The sequence below is a fragment of the Vigna radiata genome, chromosome 10 (assembly GCF_000741045.1).
Source record: "Vigna radiata var. radiata cultivar VC1973A chromosome 10, Vradiata_ver6, whole genome shotgun sequence".
Classification (NCBI taxonomy): Eukaryota; Viridiplantae; Streptophyta; class Magnoliopsida; order Fabales; family Fabaceae; genus Vigna; species Vigna radiata.
In genome coordinates this window covers 5,538,311-5,559,614 of record NC_028360.1, presented here as the reverse complement: position 1 = coordinate 5,559,614, position 21,304 = coordinate 5,538,311, and the positions used below count along the sequence as shown (strand labels likewise).

The 21,304-nt window shown below is 37.1% G+C and overlaps 1 protein-coding gene across 1 annotated transcript; it reads right to left on the bottom strand.

The window, feature by feature from the left end:
- Positions 1 to 9,688: 9,688 nt before the first annotated feature.
- On the bottom strand, positions 9,689 to 13,522 carry LOC106774622 (hsp70 nucleotide exchange factor FES1). The gene is made up of 7 exons (XM_014661666.2): positions 13,250 to 13,522; positions 12,520 to 12,611; positions 12,251 to 12,401; positions 11,247 to 11,374; positions 10,998 to 11,156; positions 10,727 to 10,912; positions 9,689 to 10,081 (listed from the first exon to the last, which is right to left on the bottom strand). The coding sequence occupies exons 1-7, from the start codon at positions 13,452 to 13,454 to the stop codon at positions 9,869 to 9,871; spliced, it is 1,134 nt and encodes a 377-aa protein (XP_014517152.1). The 5' UTR covers positions 13,455 to 13,522; the 3' UTR covers positions 9,689 to 9,868.
- Positions 13,523 to 21,304: the final 7,782 nt, after the last annotated feature.

Sequence of the window (21,304 nt, the reverse complement as noted above, 5' to 3'; positions counted from 1 at the left end):
TGACTCTCTACAGACTCATTTATTGAGTTTTGCTTAATTCTAAGGTCAGTCCAAGTAGTAAAGGGTGTAATTTGGTCTAAAATGACATATGAAAATAACTGTTTTTCAACCTTCATCACTTGTCCACCTAAGTGCCTTTCTTCTCCCCTAATCTTCTGCTCAGCTTGGCAACAGTTGTTTTGTTTACAGCCTCGACCTGACCATTTGTCTATGGGTGCTCCATTGAACTGGTAACATGCGTAATTCATACACCCTTATAAAACTTGGCCAATTTTTTGTCAATGAACTGTCTTCCATTATTAATAACGATTGTCCGAGGAAGCTCGAAGCGGCATATCAACTTCCACATGAACTTTTGTACCTATTGTGTCGTAATCATGGCTTGGGCTTCTGCCTCCTCCAATTTAATGAAGTAAACAATGACGACCATTAGGAAATTCTTCTGAGCCCACCCTGCTGGAAAGGGTCCAACAATGTCCATCCCTCACTGGCCGAACAGACAAAGGAACACCATGCTATGCATTACAGTCAGCGGAGCGTGTACGTCATTAGCATGGGCTTGGCAGGCCGGGCAATTTTGGACAAAGTGTTTCGCGTCCTCTTCCATAGTGGGCCAATAATAACTGGCACTTATCGCCCTAGCTTTTAGGGTTCGTCTTTCGGTGTGGAGTTCATCCAACATATATTGCACCTCTGATTCTAAGAGACATTTGAGGAGGGGAGTGGTGAATCCTCTCCTATAGAGATCTCCTCCCACCAAGACATATTGGGTGATCTTTCTGGCTTCATCCGAACGGATTACTTGCCTAGCATCTTGCTGCTCCATGAGCCTTCTGATTTCTAGCCTCCAATTATTGCTTATCGTCGTACATGTGACAAGACATTCCATCGAGGGTTTTGACAACACTTGTCGAATGACCTTGGACAATTATCCCTTCTCCTTGCCATTTGAGAGCTTGGAAAGAGTGTCCACCCTAGAATTGTCTTCTCGAGGAATGTGCTTGATCTCCACCTTCTCAAAGTCTTTGTTCAAGACGGAGGCTTTGTCAAAGTACCGTAGAAGGTGGTTGTCCTTAACCTGGAAGTCGTCATTCATTTGACCCTCAACCAATTGCAAATCTGTTCAGCACGTCAACCTTCGTACTCCCATATCTTTTGTCAGGTCTTGACCCGCCACCAATGCTTCATACTCCTCCTGGTTATTCGAGGTCTTGAATTTGAACATGAGGAAATGCTCTAGTAAGAAATTATCCAGTCCTTCTAGAACAATCACGGCGCCTCACTTCCCCTGTCGGAAGCTCCATCTACATACAAGCTTCACTCGGGATTGAGGATGACCTGAGGTAACTCTACCGCGAATTTCGCTAGGTGTTGCCCCTTGACAGATCCCTTCAGCTCATAGCGTAATCTGAACTCGAATAGCTTTACCGCCCACGCCACCGTCCAACCGGCTAGATTCGTTTTCTCAAAATTTTCGATATCGGGTGATCCGTCCAGACCACCACCTGGTAGCTTTGGAAGTATAGTCTAAGTTTCCTAGTCACATTCAACAAAGCGAGTGTGACCTTCTCCACCTGTTGGATTTGGAACTCGGAATCTTGTAGCACCCGACTAATGAAATAAATGAGCCTAGCTCGGGGGTCTCCTATAACAGCATGACATTGATAACCTCCTCAGATACTCTTAAATAAATTTGGAGCTCCTTATCGGCCATCGACTGGTTCATCACGGGTAAGGTTGTCAACACAGCTTTTACTTTCAAGAACGCCTTCTCATAGTCGGGATCCCACTTCTCTCCTGCCTTTTTTCAATCTTCTTCAACATTGGCCAAATGCGTTTTTTCCAACTTTGGGATGAATCGAGAAAGTGATGTCATTCGTCCGACCAACCTCTGCACCTCCTTCAAATATGTTGAACTTCTCATTTCTAGGATGGTTGCTTACTTGTTCAGGTTCACCTTGATCCCCTGGGCGATCAACATGAACCCAAAGAACTTTCCTGCCCCTACACTGAACGTGCACTTGGCTAGGTTCAATCTTAAGTTGTATCGCCAAACCTGCCTGAAGACTTCTTCCAAGTCTTTGATGTGTTCTCCACTCGAGTTCGACCGAACCACCATGTCATCGACGTAAACGTCCATGCACCATCCGATCTGATTGGCAGGGATTTTATTCATCAAACAATGGTAGATTGCCCTAATGTTCTTGATACCAAAGGGTATAACTTCATAATAGTAATTCGCCTTTTCGGTGATGAAGGTTGTTTTCTCCTGGTTGGGTGCGTACATGGGGATTTGATTATACCCTAAGTTGGCGTCGAGAAAACTCAACATTTTGTGGTCGGACGCTCCATCAACCAACCCATCGATGTTAGGCAACAGATAGGCATCCTTTGGACAAGCCTTGATTAATTTTGTGTAATCGATACACATACATCACTTCCCGCTGGGCTTCTTGACCATAACTATGTTGGTCAACCACGTGGTGTACGTCACTTCCTTCACAAACCCTACTTCCTTCAGCTTGCTGACCTCATCCTCCACAATGTGTCTCTTCTCTTCTCCCATCTACCTCTTCTTTTAGGCAACCGGCCCAGCCTCTTTGAATAGTGCCAATTTGTACGACATAACAGAGGGGTGGATCCCTGGCATGTTAACTATTGTCCATGCAAAAAGATCACGGTTGCAGCATAACATTGACCTCAACTCTCGCTCGGTTGTCAGCTGCAAACCCTTGGCCATCATCGTTACCTATGTGTCGTCCTTTCCTACCACGACCTATTGTACTTCCCCAGTTGCTCCATTCGATCCTCGTTGTTAGTTCACGAGTCTAGATCAGCCATGGCAACTCCTGACCGCCTCATCTTCCTTGTAGGAATGTACAAGTGCAGCTTCAAGCTGACTGCATAACATTCGCACGCTGTCTTCTGGTTCGCCCGAACGGTACAAATTGTCCCTCTATCAGACGGGTATTTCATCTTCAGATGCGGGGTGGACACGATGGCGCCAAAAGCATTAAGGCACGGACGGCGCAACAACAAATTGTAGGATGTGTTGACCTCCACTAACAGATAGCAGATTCGTCTCTCTTCGTTATCCCGACTAGTTCCTAAACGGGTACAAATATCCACATACCCTTATGTGTCCACTCGCTTCCCTGGGAAGCCAACTATCTGCTTGTTATACGGCAGGATCAGGTCCTCGGACAGGTTCATACGCTTGAAGGTTTTCCAGTATAGGATATTGACCGAGCTTCATTGGTCCACAAGCAACTTACTCACTCTGTATCTGGCTATTTTCGCCGTAATGACCATAGGATCATCATGCTCTGGGTTGGGTGTGCGAAAATCTTCATCCATAAACATGATGAGCAGCATGGTTCTTCTTGGTCTATCGACTACATTAATCGTTCGGAGTGCCCGAACTTGGTGCTTCCTAACTGACAATGAGGATCCTCCACCAGCGAAGCCGCCAGAGACCGCATTGATATGATCACGCTGAGGGCGATCATTGCTCCGACTACAACTTCTGCTCCTCCTCTTCTCAAGTCAAGGACGGTCGTTCCACGCGACTCCCTTCTGTCCAAACTTTTACGTCAGAAACTTCGTTCAAATCGTTCTGCTAGATGGTCGGGTTTGACATACTTCTTTAGTTGACCCACTCGGATCAACTCCTCGATCTTAACCTTGAGGGTCACACACTCCTTCGTCGTGTGACCCATGTTCTAGAGGTATAGGCAATGCTTATTGCCATCAGCACCGCACGGTGAGAGACGTCGCTTCAGTACATGAATTAGCTCTCGTCCTTCTTATCAACCATAGCCTCCTGGCTCTACTTCTTGCAAGCTTCTTTTGATCTAACTGAAATCTTGCATAAAGACAGACACTGAACATAATGTCAAGTCAAGACGTGGTGAGATACAAAAGTGAACCTATAATGACGATAAAGAGTATTGTCCACTTTTGTTGAGCTTTCATCAAGCACTAGGCTAGTTGTTGGATGCATTGGAGTCTTCATTTCCTTGGTGTCATCCATTTTAAACTTTTTCAGCAACTCTTTGATATACTTTGTTTTATGTATATATATCGTGTTGTCTTCTTGCGTGATGTGTAGTCCAAGAAAGAATTTTAGCTTGCTCATCATACTTATCTTGAATTCTCATTGCATCATGATCGAGAAGTCTTAACACAATTGTTCATCAGTAGCACCAAAGATAATGTCATTAACATATATTTAAATGATGATGAAGTCTTAACTGACATTCTTTCTTAAGAGCATGGTGTCTACTTGTCTTCTCTTGAAACCATTCTTTATAAGGAAAAGACTTAACCTTTCATAAGAAGCTCTAGAAGCTTGATTTAATCCATATTAAGCTTTTTTAATTTTGAAGACGTGTGTGGGATTTGTTTGGCATTCAAACCCTAGACGTTGTTCCACATACACATCTTCCTTAATATTGAAATTTAAGAATGCACTCTTGACGTCCATTTGATATAGTTTGATTTTTTTGAACGTCGTGAATAATAAGAGAATATGAATGAATTATAACCTTGCTACAGGAGCATAGGCTTTTGTGTAGTTGATTCCTTCTTGTTGAGAGTAGCCTTTTGCAACTAGTCTTACTTTGTTTCTGATGACATTTCCATGTTCATCCAACTTGTTATGATAAACCCATTTAGCTTTGACGACGTGTTTCCCATAGGGCAGTTTGTCGAGTTCCCATACTTCATTTTTCTTGAATTGATCAAGTTCTTCTTTCATAGCTATGATCCAAGAACTGTCTTCCAAAGTCTAATTAACATTTAATGGGTTGATTTGGGAGAAGAGAGCAATGGTTGGTGGCTTGTGATACAATCTTGTCCCTACGTGTTCGTTTAGACTTCCAATAATTTTCTCAGAGCGATGACCCTTGGTGATCAGACAATGTAAGATTTTTGGCTCCCTTCTTTCTTTACTAATATCGTTGAGTGGCTTTTCATGTTGACTCTCGACTTCGTGGTTGGGTTTTTCTAATGTGTTTCCTTCCTTGGATGTGCAATCGTATACCTTCAGTTTGGAGAAGGAGTCGTCTAGCTCTGACTTACTTTGGTTAGGCTTGTGGTTAAATTTCACATGAATGGCTTCTTCAACTTTCAAGGTTCTACAGTTGTAAAGTCTATATGCTTTTGAGGTTTCCAAGTAACCAAGCATGATTCCTTCATCACTAAAATAATCAAATTTACCTAAGTTATCCTTGGTGTTTAGAATAAAACATTGACAACCAAAAGGATGGAAATAAGAAACATTTTACCTTTTGTCCTTCCATAATTCATAAGGTATTTTATTAAGGATCGGCTTGATGTAAAATATGTTTTGAATATAGCATGTAGTGTTAACTACTTTTGCCCAGAAGTATTTAGGTGTGTTAAAAGAATTTAACATGGTTCTGGCCATTTCTTGCAAAAATCTGTTTTTCCTCTCAACAACTCCATTTTGTTGTGGAGTTGAGAAATTGTGTTTGATGCTAGAGTTTTCGCAAAAGTTTTCAAAAAGCTCATTTTCAAATTCACCTCCATTATGACTTCGGATAAACATAATTGTCAAATTCTTTTCAGTTTCTACCCTTTTACAGAGTTTGTAAAAAGCATTGAAAGCCTCATCCTTATTAGTTACAAGAAGAACCCAAGTTTACCTAGAAAAGTCATCTACAACTACTAGTCCATAATGTTTACCACTCATAGACTTAAATCTTGTAAATCCAAACAAATCTATATGAAGCAGTCAAGAGGTCGTTTGGTCAAAAACATATTTTTACTTTTGAAAGATTCTTTGACATGTTTGTCCTTCATGCAAGCACTATAAAAGACTGTATCGTTGAATGATACAAATGGCAGTCCTCTTACGAGATCATGGTGTTGCAACTTTGAGATTAATCTCATGCTTGCATATCCACAGTTATTACGCCATGTCACTGCCTCATCTTTCATAGATACCAGAATGAGACACTTTTAGACTACAGTTCATCTAGATTTATTTTACACAAGTTACCTTGTCTATTAGCTGTAAATACTAAAGAATTATTAGTATCTAATACTCTATATTGGCCTTTTTCAAAAACAACATTATATTCGTTGTCACACAAATGACTTATGCTAAGAAGATTGTGTTTAAGGTCATCTACTAACAAAACATTATCAATGGAAGGGAAAAGGTCTGTACCTATCTTTTCAATTCCTATGATTTGGCCTTTTTGGTTTCCTCCAAACCGAACCTCCTTTCGTGTCCCTTAGATTTAGGAACATACTCTTTTCACCCGTCATGTGACGTGAGCAGTCATTGTCCATGTACCATGACAGGGCTTTCTTTTCGATGATCAAACATATTTGCAAGAGGAATTATTTGGCTCTTAGGTACCCATAACCAGTTGGGTACTAACTTGTTAGATACATGCATTTCCTTCTTTTCATAAGTTCATGCATCATTACTTGGCCTAGTGAAACTACTATAGTTAGTTTTATATACATGTTTTGTATTGGGTTTTATGTAACCTAGACCTTGTTTGTTAGATGGGTGCCTACTTTCTCTTAATATACGATTTAACCTATCTTTTCCCTCAAGAGTTCTACTAAGAATTTTTGTGAGGGTATCATTTTCATGCCTAAGGGATTCTTTGATTTTAACATCTTTGCCTACTATTGTATTATCTACAAGTTTCGTACTTTGCAACCTAGTTTCTTCTTTTTCAGGTTTTGTGCCACTCAACTCTTACCTAAGATTATCAACCTTTTATTATAGTGTCTTAACATTATCCCTATATGCATCTACTTTTTTAGGTTATTTTTCTATGTTAGAAGTTCCATACGTTGATCACACAAATTTTTATATGTATAGGACAATTTAGATGAATACGATAGTAGTTCATAATATGCATTTCTTACTCAGTGTAGATCTGAAAAGTTTACCTCATCATCACAATTGTTTGATCACTCTCATTATTTCCCGGTATCGAGCATACTTTAGCATCCTCGTCCTCGAGATGTGTCCAGGTCTTCCCAAGTGCTCATCAGCATCTTTTTCTTCTCGTATTTAGGCCTGACTGACTTTTTCTTCATATTTTCAAGCTTGGAACATTCTGATATGAAATGTCAAGATTTGTTGCACTCGTAACAAACAGTTGTATCTTCTGGTCGTTTGTCCCTTGTATTGTTCTTGGAACCAGATCCAAGGTGCCTGGCTTTGAACATTTTGCATTTTTTTTTCCTCCATAATGTTTGAAGGTTTATAATGATGAAAGAAAGCTCTTCTTTATCGTTCTCGTCCATGGAGTCATGTTCGTCATTTGACTCCTTAGAGGATTCATCTATTTTGAAAGCTTTGGTGAGTATCTTCTTGACAACTTTGAGCAAGATGTTTTTCTCCTTCTTAATAAAGCCATCTTGAAGAAGCTTGAGCTAATGAACCTTTAGTATCCCTACCAGTTCCTCTAGACTCATTTCATCTAGATTCTTTGACATACGTAGAGTTGTGACCTAAGGTCTCCATTGCTTGGGAAGACTTCGTAAGATTTTGTCAATATGATCGAAGTTGTCATATGACTTTCCCAAGGATTTTAGCTCGTTGAGGATCGTTTTGAATCTACTGAGCTTGGCATGTAATGAATAACTTGTCGTCAGCAAAAAAGACCAACTTGAACCGTTTTTACAAAACATGGGATCATTTTGAACAACTAAAAAATAGGAGGACCACTTTGAACACAACTAACAAAACTACAGATCAAAATTGGTATTAAGCCTTCGAGCTTCATTGACATATAAGCTTATTGTTGTAAGAGGAGAGAAGAGAGAAAAACCTGAGAGTCTATTATATTCAATTGTATTGTATACACATCCTCTCTACGAAAGTAACGGTCTAAGGACTTGTATCAAATCTAGTTAATTGTAAATTCAGAAGAGAATTCAAACACTTTACATTTAATTTGGTGGTGTTAAAAGGTAGTTAGACAACATATAGGGAAGATAGTGGATTGTTTAATGGAAGCTAGGAGTGGATGAAACTTAGTGACGCTTAACTAGATGGAATTAAACGATTGGAAACCAGGAGTGAGTTAAACACAACTAGACAACATATCAGGAAGATATTTTGATTGTTTAGGAATACCAGGACGGGTGACGAACACTGTGCAACTAGGAGTGGGTGAAACTTGATTTTAGTTTGAATATCGGGATTACTTGGAATGACTAGGTGATACTAGAAGTGATGAGAATACTCAATTGTCAACTAGATGGTTTATGCCTAGATAATTCTAAGATGTCCATTTTCTAATTATTTAGACGTTTTATCTTTTACACTTATAAGAGAATGTAATTTGTTATATGTTTATGATCTTTTATATCTTTATATATTGATTACCCTAGGCTTTTTTCGTTTAAAGTTGTTAAGTTTCAAAACCAAAAATTCTTTACACAATCTTAGTATCTTTCATATGATCTTTTCTTCACAAACAACAATCATATACTATGTCATAATTAAGAGGATAGAAAAAGATAAAGCTTCAAAGCAAAATATTCTACTATTTTGGAAAATAGAAAATAAGAAATTTCTTCTTTTTAGTCTTGTAAATTTTAGGATCTATATATTTAAACTTCAATAGGGCTAACTTTGGGTCTCCATTTAGGCCATAAGAGAGAGACATCCAAGTACAAGGAAAGTGGCATCCCAACATATAAAGATAAAGAGGAAGCTTGAAGTATCACATCATTAAAAAAACATTTTTCAAGACTAATGCGATTTGTGATAAAAATTCTCAAGTTCAATCAAAGTTTTTAGACCCATATAATCTAAAGTACAAGAGAATCTATCTCATTCTAAAAATAAATTCCATCACCTATTTTAAAAATCACTTTTGAATTAAATGTGTTTTTCAACCAACTGACTTGCTGTTATTGAATTTCTCTTGAATGTATGTGCTTGTGTACATATAAAAAGGTATTTCTTTTGTACCTAAGATCAATATAAAATAGAAACATGCAAAACAAATATCACATAATTTTTTTTCCTTTATAGCGTTACATGGTATAGGCACTCTAGTTGCTTTAAATATAGTCTTTTACACAAATAGAGTCGATACACATGCATTCAAATATTAGTTTAAATAGAAAGTTTGCGTTTTGGATGTTGTTTGAATGACAAATTAAATCCATGTAATGTAATTTCTATTAGTGCTTGATTTTATAAATAGAAATAGGTTAATTTCATTGTAAAAAAATAATTCTTTATTAATGACATAACGCACTATCGTGTTTATGGTCAATTATTACATGCAATTAGATTAACATTCACGAAAACAACATCTGTATGATAAATAATCAATTCAATGCTCAATCATATTCATTATATTCATTATGATGAAAACTCTATAAGCAAAGAGTGGTCGAATACTCTTAACACATTTAGACCATTCAAATCTTATCAAGAACAAGATTCACTCCAAGTCTCATCTCTCATAACATCAAATGCCGAGTAAAGTACCATTACCGTCATCAATGCTACTATCATCATCTAACAACAGACTAAAAACAGCATTCACAAAATTAGAACACTAAAAAATGAAAATTTTTAATTGGAGAAAAAAGCAACATCACCAAACTAAAATCATATTTAAATCTTTGGAAAAATTACTAATTCCAATGACTAAAAATAGCTTTTGAAAAATTAAAAGACCAAAAAACAGAACTTTTAATTTAACTACCAAAATCCAGAGCGCCTCCAATTTGAAAGACTAAAAATATATTTAAACCAATTAATATAAATACCCTAGTTTAACATGCACTCTAGAAACTATATTAAATATACAAGATCTACTCCAAAACAGTAATGAGATGTCAACTGATATCATTGCTTTACCAGCTTTCTCTCGAAAATGTTTTCCACTTCAACACGAAGACTCTCAACATCTATTGCATAGTCTCTCTTATACTCATCCTCCATCAAATCATGCAACAACTTCCTCATTTTGTTCAGTGCATCACCTAAAGCACAAAAGTCCTTAAAAACCCGAGCATCAGTGGTTCTTAGTTGCAAGAGACTCTTGATCGCAACAAGGGCCTGCTTAATACATCCCACAAACAAGGCCAAAAGTCAAACCAAAAGCTTAACATGAACCACCAAAAGTGTCAATCTGCCAATACAAGATTTGTCGATATTTTATTCCGATAAATTTTTCTGGGTGTTTATTTAGAGGAAAAATAATAAGGTAAAACGAACTAAATTTCTCCACAAGTTAACAATAACTTGTGCATTTTAACTTTTATAAAATCTTTCATCTAAGTTCTCCAAAAAGTTGAGATGCATAACTAAAGTTTATTTATTTTTCCTTTTATTTTCCTCTTCTACATAAGTGTTTAATTCAAATAAAGAACTGTACACTACCAATTTTAATCAATCCCTCACTCTTATTATACTGAACATACTATCTTGAATGAGATATGAATATGAACAATTATTTTCTAATTATTTCCACAAACATATCACCAAAACATTGTGGGCGAGCTGAGAGAGCATAGAATGGAAAACAAAAAGGTATCGAATAAGCTCATCATCAATTTTATACGACATACTATAATGGAACAATGTTATAAAAGAGTGGCTCAAAATGAGATTTTATGACAGGCATTGCAGTGTTAGTAAAAAAATAAAACAGGATTTCGAACACAATTTAACTACAGTGTCAGTTGCAGTGTCAAGAATCACCTTTTCCTGGATATCAAGGTCGGTTGATGCAGTTAAATCAACCACGGATTTCAACAGATTCATGTCATTGAAAAATGGTAGTTCATCCTGATCTGCATTTTCTAACTGAAACCCTGCTAGATCAGCCAATAAAAGTACAGCTTTCCTCCTTAGTTTGATATCGACACTAGTATTGTTCAGAATATCCTAAAAATTTATCAGTGTTATTTGTCAATTCTGAAAATTTGTTTCAAAATAAAATTAACATAATAATAAACCTTAGGTAGTCCACCTGAAGCATCCATCCTCCAGCTTCAGCATAGAACAACTCCTGACTAGCCAAGTTATTCCTAATCAAAGCTGAAACAGCATATAATGCTTTATTGGCTTCTTCTAGGGAATTAGAGTTTACCATTTTCACCAGTCTTGAGAGGACTCTAAGTTCCATGATCTGGGACAGTAAAATATGTCAGCATTAATATATTGTTTAGCACTGTAAATGCCTAGAGCTAATGATATTCCAATAATCATAAAACAAGACCTGCTGCTGAACAATTGGATTATTTTGACTAGCTTTCCCAAGAACCCATGCAGCAATTGTCCTTATACCTGGATCAGAGTGATTAAGTTCTTTTGAAACTGCAACAAGTCCCCCAAGTTTGTCTAAATCTGACAGACATGGGAACATCTATCAGAAATGCACCATTACATAGGAAAAAACAATTCTAAGAGGTGGAAAAAAACCAAGAAAGCTCTTAACTAATGGTACCACATATAAAGAACTTCACTATGTATTATAGGAAGTGGTTGAACAGGTAATGCATGAAAATAAAGAAGGCATGCTACTGTCCGGTCTTGGCATATCAATCAATCGATAGAAAAACACATAAAGTTAAAATCTTGCATAGTTCCTCTATTTGTTGTTCTAAATTTATGACCTGATTTTCTTTTCAATTTGTTTTCAAAGTTTCGCAAAACAATTTGAAAGAGGAAATCATATTAACAAGACTCCAGGGATAAAGGCAAATTTTGAGGCTTCTAAATTACAAAGAATCTATTTGGGGATAACTACTTCGAGCAACACACTCTCTATTCACTAACAATCTTTCAATAGCCTGTCTTATTGGTTGAAGTTCTACTGAATTTCACTAATTTAGTTTGAGGAAAGGACCCACACGAATTATATGAATTTGGCGCACAAGACCCACCTAATTATGGAATCCCATGTGAATCACACCCAAATAGAAGAGTGTGTCGGAAAGAGTGCTGATACATTTTTTATTTGGAGATAACTAAAAATAACTTTTCTACAGCATGCATCAAGTCCTTCAGAATTATAAGAAAGAAAACTCCTACAGCATACTAGCATCCAATTCAACAAAAATGATATGTACACTTATTGGGCTGCAATTTTCAGCTGTTACCATGGCCTGGAGGTCCCCACAACTGCATCACCACATCAAACACAGCCAATTCAGCTGCGGTCTTCCATTTTTATTCATGGGTACGCGGTATGGTATTTGAAATAAATTCATATACACCTACCGTTTGCATTATCTAACGACTCGACAAGCTCAAGAAGCTCCTGTAAAGCACGGCGCCTATCTTCCAGGGATGTAGAAACATTATTCAAGTCCCTTATAGCGATCTTCATCAATTCAGCATCAGAAGGCATCTTTATTTTCTCCATTATTTCCTATTTAATCGCCACCATAATCCCTCAGGTAAGTGAATAAAAACATACAAAGTACCACACACAAACGCACAGAAGAAAAAATAGTTGAATTAGTAGTTTCAGTGCAAGTGCCATGCACCTTTATTTCCAATGAACGTTTCTCTAGCTCCCTTGGTGAAAGTCGTTGCTGAGCTTCTGCTGAGTCCTTTAGCTTTTCCGGATCAGAATGACCTTTGCAAAGATATTTAAAAAATGATTATTTATAGCAACGAATTTAAGGAAAACAAATTAATAACTGTTATCAAACAAGAAGTTATTTTCTATACTTAGAGTATCTAGAACGTGGTTGCTTGTGTGTTGCTTAAAAATAAGACACTGCATTCATCATTGGAGCATTTGACATAACTTTTCTTACACAAGCACAATTGCTTAATTACATTTTATGTATACGCAATGTACTTTTCCGGCAAAGAATCAATAGAAAAACAAGATAAACAACCCATTTTAAAAGTCATATAATTGATGTTTTATAATTGGTTAACAAGTTCTAGACTGAAAATTGAACTCATTCAATGGAATCAAATTGTTCTTCCAAATGAATTTTTGATGCTTTTCCACTTATTTAAGGAATATAATAGCTAATGTAGTCTCCTTTAAAGTGTTCATATAATTCGTAAAGCGTGAAAAACAAGGCTTGAGATTCTGGAAGCTGCATTTCCTCCGTCGGATTAATTCTTCCGTACCGTCGGATTATATTATGCGCGCGCCACAGCAAATGAAAGAACTCAACCTTTTTTAATATGAGCAAAATAAATAAAATAAATAACTGAACTAAAAAGAAATAACTAAACCTAACTTTAAGTACGTACTTATAGCCCACTGCAACATGCCGTCGAGTGAGGAAAACCCGCCGTCGGAATCGGAGTCATCAGTCACCGGGGGAAGATCGGACTCTTCCGTGGCAGGGGACCATAACAGCCCGCCTGAAGTGAGGTTGTGTTCAGCGCCGCCATTCGCTGCCGCTAGCGCCGCCGTGAAGAGGAGGAGAAGAGAGAGGCGGAATGTTCGTTCCATTTAGAAAACGATTGGTCAAGGCCCAACAGCGCTTTTACTTCACTTCCCTCATTCTTTGTTCTGGGTATTTGTATGATTGTCTTCTTACAGAGGACACGTCATTTAGGCGAATAACCGCTGTTGATTTAAGATCCAACGGTTTCAAAGCTTTGTGGATGCGTCTATAAGGAAATTTCGTCGGAAAAAGGAAATACAACGCAAATAGGTTTAGTTACTAAAACCACCTTTGTAAATTATGTTTAAAATCTCTAAAACTTTAAAAATAATTCGACTTTTATGATTTATACTCAAAGTATTATTTTTCTCTAACAAATTTGGTAAAATGTAATTTTAATTTCTTTAATTAATTGTTTAAGAAATAAAATATGTCGACACAATTTAATCTTTGAAATTCGTAAGAATAGGATTTTCAAGGTTCTTTTACAACATGCAAAGTTGGTCGACCGTCCTTATTAAATGTCATCTACTTATATTTTTTTAATTTAAAAAATTATATAAATGTAATTAAAATATATGAATGTTAAGAGTGAAAAGTAAATATATATATATATATATATATATATTATAAAGTTCATTATTAACTAATTAGCAATTGGATCAAATTTGTGTAAGAGTTATTCGACATTGCTTCCACTATCCATTAATTTCTAGCTGCACATCATTTTTTTTTAATTTCATTTTTATTTTTTTTGTTTGATACATCATTTGGTCCCTATTTTTGGAGGTTTGGTTCAAAGTTATACTACCTTTTAAAAATGTTTAGTAAGACTCCATATTTCGTTAAAAAATGTTTAATAAGGTCGTCGTTAAAAACATAACACTGCAAATGTCAATGTGGTCAAACCTGAGTAAGCTATGTAGTTTGATAAATACGTGGCACTGTGTAAATATTTTTAAAAAATATATAATGACGTCAGCTAGGTTTAATGAAATGGGTTAGATCAAATTATTCATATCTAAGAATCCTATTGCAATTTATGGGTTTAACAATCTGGTGAAACTGGTCTTGTAATCACTATGGCGTGGTGATTCATTGAAGGTCAAATTTGAGGAGTGTACGTACATGAGGTAAGTGTTGCTAACTCTAGCCTACTTGATGTTCTTGTTGTTGGATTTGGGGGTTAGGGTTTGAGGTAGAAATAGAGGGTGTAGTGGAGGTGGAAAGTGATGATGGAGAGGAAGTGGATGGTGGAGTGGAGGTGGAGAGAGATGATGGATTGGAGGTGGAAACTAATGGTGGAGATGAGGTGGATGGTGGAGTAAAGGTGGACAAAGATGGTGGACTGGAGGTGGAAACTATGTCAGAAATCTATCATGTGTTTTTTGTTGATATCCATTTGGGACCAAAGTACACAATTTTAAATTGAAAAGGGGACCACATTGCACCATTTTTTACCAAAGGGGAAACTAAATTTAACATTACATATAAACATCTGAACGTAAACATTGATCTTCACCTTCACATTGTTTCTGTGTTTCTGGCTTGTGCAATTTGCAGGTTGGTGCCCATGGATGCTGCTTGCGAACTAGGGTTTCTGCGATTTGGGTAGTGATTATGTATGTTTATGGTTTGCTGCAGATGTGAATTAGGTCTCTAGGTGTCGCGATTGTGATTTTCTTGTTCATATTTGGGTTGGAATTTCTGGTTTGCAGGTTAGGGATTTCAATTTCATTCTTGCTTAATGGTGATGAGGCGCAACGCATGGCGGAGATTTTGCCCTGATTATTAGCGATGCGGTTTAGGGTTTCATGGTGGCTAGGGTTTGATTTCTGGGTTTTATGTTGTTTTTCTTTGCTTTGAATCATAGGTCTGTGTTGATGATGGTGACAACGACATGGTGGCTTGAGGGTTTGGTAGTGGTGCATTTTGTTTTGTGACAACGGTGACAACACTTATTAGAACACCACTTTCACCACAATGTTGAACCCAGAAATGACGAAATCACTCTTAGATAAGGGTAATTTTCTTTAACCCAGACTTAAACCTACCACTTACCTTACGTAATTTTAATTTTTTTAAAATATTTACACAGTGCAACCTCTTCATAGTGCCATGTATTCATCAAATTGCATAGCTCACTCAGGTTTGGCAACAGTGGCATTTGCACCGTTATGTTTTTAACGGCATGAGCGAAAAGGACCTTAATGAACATTTTTTAAAGAAATATGGGGCCTTCCTGAATTTTTTTAAAAGGTAGGATCACTTTGAACCAAACCCTCAAAAGTAGGGACCAAATATCTTTTGGTCCCTCGAAAGAGGGGTTGTGTTCAATATTCCCCCTCATCATCAAATAGTCTCATCATGCAAATTATTCAGTCAAACATTTTCAGAAAAAGTATTCAAGCCAAGAGTACACACTGAAATTAAAATTCAACCTATTCTAAGAATTTAAAAAGCGAAAGTGAAAGAGAGAAAACTAGGTTGCCTCCTAGTAGCGCTTGTTTAACGTCACGAGCATGACCCAAACCTGTTTAGCACTTGTCAGTAAATGCAATTNCTTCCAACACCCATCAGTAGGTGTACTTTCCTATGTTCTCTAGTAGTTCCAAAATAATTTAGCATCCCCCAGTAGATGCTACCCAGAAATTGTTCCAAAAAATCACATAATTACAAGATTAAAAATGAAATAAACCTAAACTAAAAAAAATTAACATTGATTTACAACAATTGGGATGGCCCCAACAAACACCCATCAGTAGGTGTTGAATTTCTTCTTGCTTGGTATTCTCTTCTTCTTCTTCTTTCTGCTAAGTCTCTTCAAAAAGTTGATCGAACCAAGCACATGTTTCCATGCATTAATCATAGGAACTTTAATCTCCAATTTCTTGAAGATCTCCATGAAGTACTTGAACCTATTTTCCTTCCTATGACTTTTCTTCTGATGAGGAAAGGGTTTTGCATATGATCTTTTCTTCCTTCCTCTCCTCCTCTTTTTCTCAATATTCCCCCTCAACTTTCTCTTTTTCTCTTTTCTTCTTTATTTTTGCATATCTTCTCTTTTTTTCTTTTTTCTTAACCACTGCTTTTTCTCCCTCATCATCTTTATCTTCCTCAACCAACTCTTCTATTTCTTTTTCTTTTAAATCTCTCTCTATCTCTTCTTCCTCTATCTTTTCCTCCTTGACAACCTTATCATTTTTAGAGATAGTGGCTTGATATTCTTCTTCAGGGTTAACTTCAATATTATCCCTAATAATGCCCAAAGACTTCAATACCTTTGTTATCTCATCTTCCTCTATCTTCTCTTCATCAATAACCTTGTCATCCTCAAAGATAGTGACTTGACATTCTTCTTTAGGGTTAACTTCAGTATTAACCTTAATAATACCCAGAGACTTCAACATGCAAGAGTGTTGTTCCTGCAATAAACGTTCTTCTGCTTCCCCCAACGTCTCTTTCGGCAAGATGAATAGTTTCTGCTGTAAAACTCGTTCAGCTTCTCCCAATGTTTCTTTTGGCACAGAGAAGAGTTCCTGCCATAAACGTTGCTTAGCTTCCCCCAACGTTTCTGTTGGCCTAGAGAGTTGTTGCTTAACATCTCGCCCATTCTGACTTTGATTCAAGTTTGAGTGAGGTTCCCACCAGTGGTTGAAATTATTTTGGTAGAATTGAGTGCCCATATAATCAAATTCTTGTCTAAACTGCATTCTGCAAACATGAGGCACAAAACCCTAGAAAACATTTATTAGAACAAAAATAAAAATAAAAGTAAACATAAAATCAAGTCAAATTCAATCAATTGACACTACTTGAAAAAGTTAAACCTCGAGTCCCCGGCAACGGCGCCAAAAACTTGTTAACGGATTGGCAAGCATACCAAATCGTATCAAGTAATAATAAATGGTAAGTCCAAGTATCGTTTTCCCAAGAGACTCAGAAGGCCTTATCGTTCGTGTGAATTAAGATCGTTAGACTTGAAAATAAAAATTAATTAATTGGGTATGAGAACAAAATATAAACATGCAAAAGAGATTGATTCAATTGACGAGAAGAAAACGATGGATGAATGGAGTTGTTGGGGGTTTACAATTTCATCTAATCCGCTCTCTCTTATTTAGTCCTCTTGATTTATTTGCTTGATTAACTAATTGTTATGTAACTTTCTTGGCCTACCCTTAACCCGATCCCTCGACGAAAAGAGCCTATTACTATCCCTAGCCTCCCCTAGCAATTAATAATGCATTATAGAGCAGAAGTTATAAACAATTGATTGTCCTACCACTATCCCTAGGTGGTATTGCTTAATCAAGGAATTACTCACCAGTTCATGACATTACTGTACGTCCCCATATCAATAAAGACAAACAAAAGTTATCGAATGAGTTAAACGATAAAAGCATTAAACACAGATGAGAACCCAAAAATTAATAATCAAAGCATATGAAAACCATATAAATAAACAAGAGTTTCAATAAAAGAGAGTACCAAAAGATTACATTGTTTCCCCCAACAACAATAGGGTTTAGTTCACCATTGTCATGGTGAACCTAGATGAAAAATGGATGAAGGATGGAAAAGCAAACCCTAGATAAGAAGACATGGAACCTAAGCATCCAAGAGATCCTCTCTAGAGAGTGAAATTAGGTCTGGCCGCCCCCTTCTGTCAAAAGAATACATCTAAACTCGCACTAGGGCTATTTATAACCAAGAAAAGTAACAAAATTCAAGCCCAGGCCCATCAGAGAACCGCCCGGCGCCAAAAATGGCTGCTCGGCAGTTTGCCTCAAGCCGTAGAACCGCCCGGCGCCCCAGTCAACCACCTAGCGGTTTGGTCAACTTTTTCTGGTTGACTGTTTGACTTTTCTGGTTGACTGGGTGACTTTTCTGCATTTTGTTTGACTTTTCTGCACTGCAACCGTTTGATCTTTAACCTTTCTTTCCTTTTCTTGAGTCTAAGACCTTCATCTTCAACTTCATTCTTCACTTTCTCAAAAATGTTACAAAACAATGCAAAACAAGCATAATATCGCTAAAAATAGCTTTTGATTCTCTATAGACTCATTTATTGAGTTTTGCTTGATTATAAACTCATTCTAAGCAGTAAAGGGAGTAATTTGGTCTAAAATGACATATGAAAAAAATTGTTTTTCAACCTTCATCAACTGTGCTATGAGAGAGGTTAAAAAAAAATTAGGGTTAGGGTTAGAAGCAAAATCGCGATTTGGGATTAAACATTTTGTTGCAAGCTTTGTAAATTGGGGTGTCGTTGAAGGTGAAATTTCAACAGTGAATTGAAAAGTAACTTAGGTTAGTTTTTATGTTGTTATAATGTTGTGAATTTATGTTCTTGTTTGTTTATGATCGTTGTCGCATTTTAGGGGTTTTAAGTATGGGTTAAAGTGTTTTATGGAAAACGTTGTCGTGTTTTGAGGGTTGATAATGGTCCCATAGGTCGTAGTTTAACTTAATTTAGTGGTTTGATGACAGGTTTCAGGTAGTGTTCCACCACGGTTGGACCTTGATAAAAGAAGTGCCCTTTAAGTATATAGGTGGGGAGATAACTTATTATGACGTTGACCCCGATAAATGGTGTTATTTTGGAATAGTAGGTTCACTTAAACATCTAGGTTACATTCAAGTAGCAGAGTTATATTACAATGTTCAACATGTATTACATAAGTTATATGATGATAAAGGAGCTATGAACATGATGAAGGTGGCTAACTATTTGGGGAAAGTAAACATGTGTGTTGTACATGGGGTGGACAATCTAGAGGTAGTAGAAAATGATGTGAATGAGATTCTTTACTTATGTGAAGGACTTGCAGACAGTGGTAAGAGTAGTGGGGTTGGAGGAGCTCATGTTGAGGGTGGTCATGAAGGAATTGGGGACCAAGAAGTTGAACAAGTTAAGGCTATTGAGGATGGAGCATTGGTGTTGATAGTGTTGGTGGAGTTGAGGTTCACAGTGAAGAAGAAGTGGAAGTGGACAGTGAGGATCAACTAGGAATGGATGATCTGAGTGGTGATGAATACATGGATGAAGATAGTGATCATGAAGACAGTGATGATGAAGCACAAGAACAAGGAAGGGGGTTTTCAGATGGTGAATGGGAGTCTAATGTGCTCTTAACGCCACAAAATAGTGGAAGTGGGGAGCATGACATTGAGGATAGAGTATGTGTTGGTCCCTTTTCAAAGTATGCAAAACATAAGTCAATGACAAATTATAGGTAGGAAGTGGGCACCATATTTAGCGATAAGGATGAGTTTAAGGATGTCATTAAAAGGTATGTTGTTCATGCTAACAGGGCTCTAAAATTTGTGAAAAATGATAACCGTAAGGTGAGGGTCAGATGCATGGGTGGCCAATTTAACTGCCCATGGGTAGCTTACTGTGGGTATTTGTCATCAAGCAAAATTTGGAAATTGAGGAAGATAATTGATACCTATACTTGTAGTAGGCAACTTAACATTAAACTAATGAATGCTAAGTGGTTGAGTCAGGAAATAGATAAATCTTTAGTTGACAATCCTAATTTAAAGGTGAAAGACATACATAGTAAAGCATTAATGAATATATAAAAGGAGATTTCAAAGAACAATTTAAAAGGATGTATAACTATGGACATGAGTTGTTGAGGTGTAACCTAGGGTCAACAGTGAAGGTGAAAGTTGACGCTGATAATGGTGACCTAATCTTCCAAAGAATATATGTGTCTCAAAGCTTGTAAAGACATTTTCATCAACTGTAGGCTGATTATATGTTTAGATGGATGTTTTTTGAAAGGTTAGTACGAGGGGGAGGTGCTTACTGTTGTTGGTAGGGACCCAAACAAGCAAATGCTACCCCTTGCCTATGCAGTTGTAGAAGTGGAAAACAAAGATAGTTGGACCTGGTTTTTGTAGTTATTAATTGAAGACCTCAGGGGAAATGAAATCTATGGAGGTACACACGGATGTCTGACCAACAAAAGGTAATTGTAATCCTTATATTAATATATAATTTATGCTTTGTTAAAGGTGTATGTTTCAATAATTATTTTTATGTGGGCAGGGATTAGTGCCAGCTACCCAGGAGCTTCTGCTTGGGGCAGAACAAAGATTCTGCCTAAGGCACTTGTATGCCAATTTCAGGAAAAGGTTTGGTGGTCAAGTATTAAAGAATCTGATGTGGAAGGCTGCCACATGCACATATCCCCAGGCTTGGGAGAGAGAAATGCTGAAAATTAAAGAAGTCAATGTTGAAGCATATAAATACCTTATAGGCATTCCCCCAAGGTAACCCATTGCCCATTGCATGCACATTTTAGTCACTCATGCACATTTTGGAAATTTTTAACGGAGGAGGTCTGGTCTTTCATTGCAGGATTTGATATAGGGGTGAAAAGACCCATCTTGGCATTGAATGTCTACACAAATTCTTTGTCTATCAAGATTGCTTAAGGGATCCAAATCAACCGCGTGATTACTCTCTTTGTAGAACCGGTGGAATGAAAAAGGATGATCGTTGTTAACGGATTGGCAAGCGTACCAAATAGTTCAAGTAATAATAGATGGTAAGACCAAGTATCGTTTTCCCAAGAGACTCGAAAGGCCTTATTGTTCGTGTGAATTAAAATCGTAAGACTTGAAAAAAAAATTAATTAATTTGGCATGTGAATAAAATATGAACATGCAAAAGAGATTGATTCAATTGACAAGAAGAAAACAATGGATGAATGGAGTTGTTGGGGGTTTACAATTTCATCTAATTCGCTCTCTCTTATTTACTCCTCTTGATTTATTAGCTTGATTAATTAATTGTCATGCAACTTTCTTAGCCTACCCTTAACCCGATCCCTCGGCGAAAAGAGCCTAATACTAATTACTGGCTTGTTATCCCTAGCCTCCCCTAGCAATTAATACA

Coding starts and splice junctions, on each gene's coding strand:
- LOC106774622 (XM_014661666.2), bottom strand. CDS start 13,454: ATGGAACGAACATTCCGCCTCTCTCTTCTCCTCCTCTTCACGGCGGCG. Junction 12,612..13,249: donor CATGTTGCAGTGGGCTATAA/GTACGTACTTAA, acceptor ATCTTTGCAAAG/GTCATTCTGATCCGGAAAAG. Junction 11,375..12,250: donor GTCGTTAGATAATGCAAACG/GTAGGTGTATAT, acceptor CATGTCTGTCAG/ATTTAGACAAACTTGGGGGA.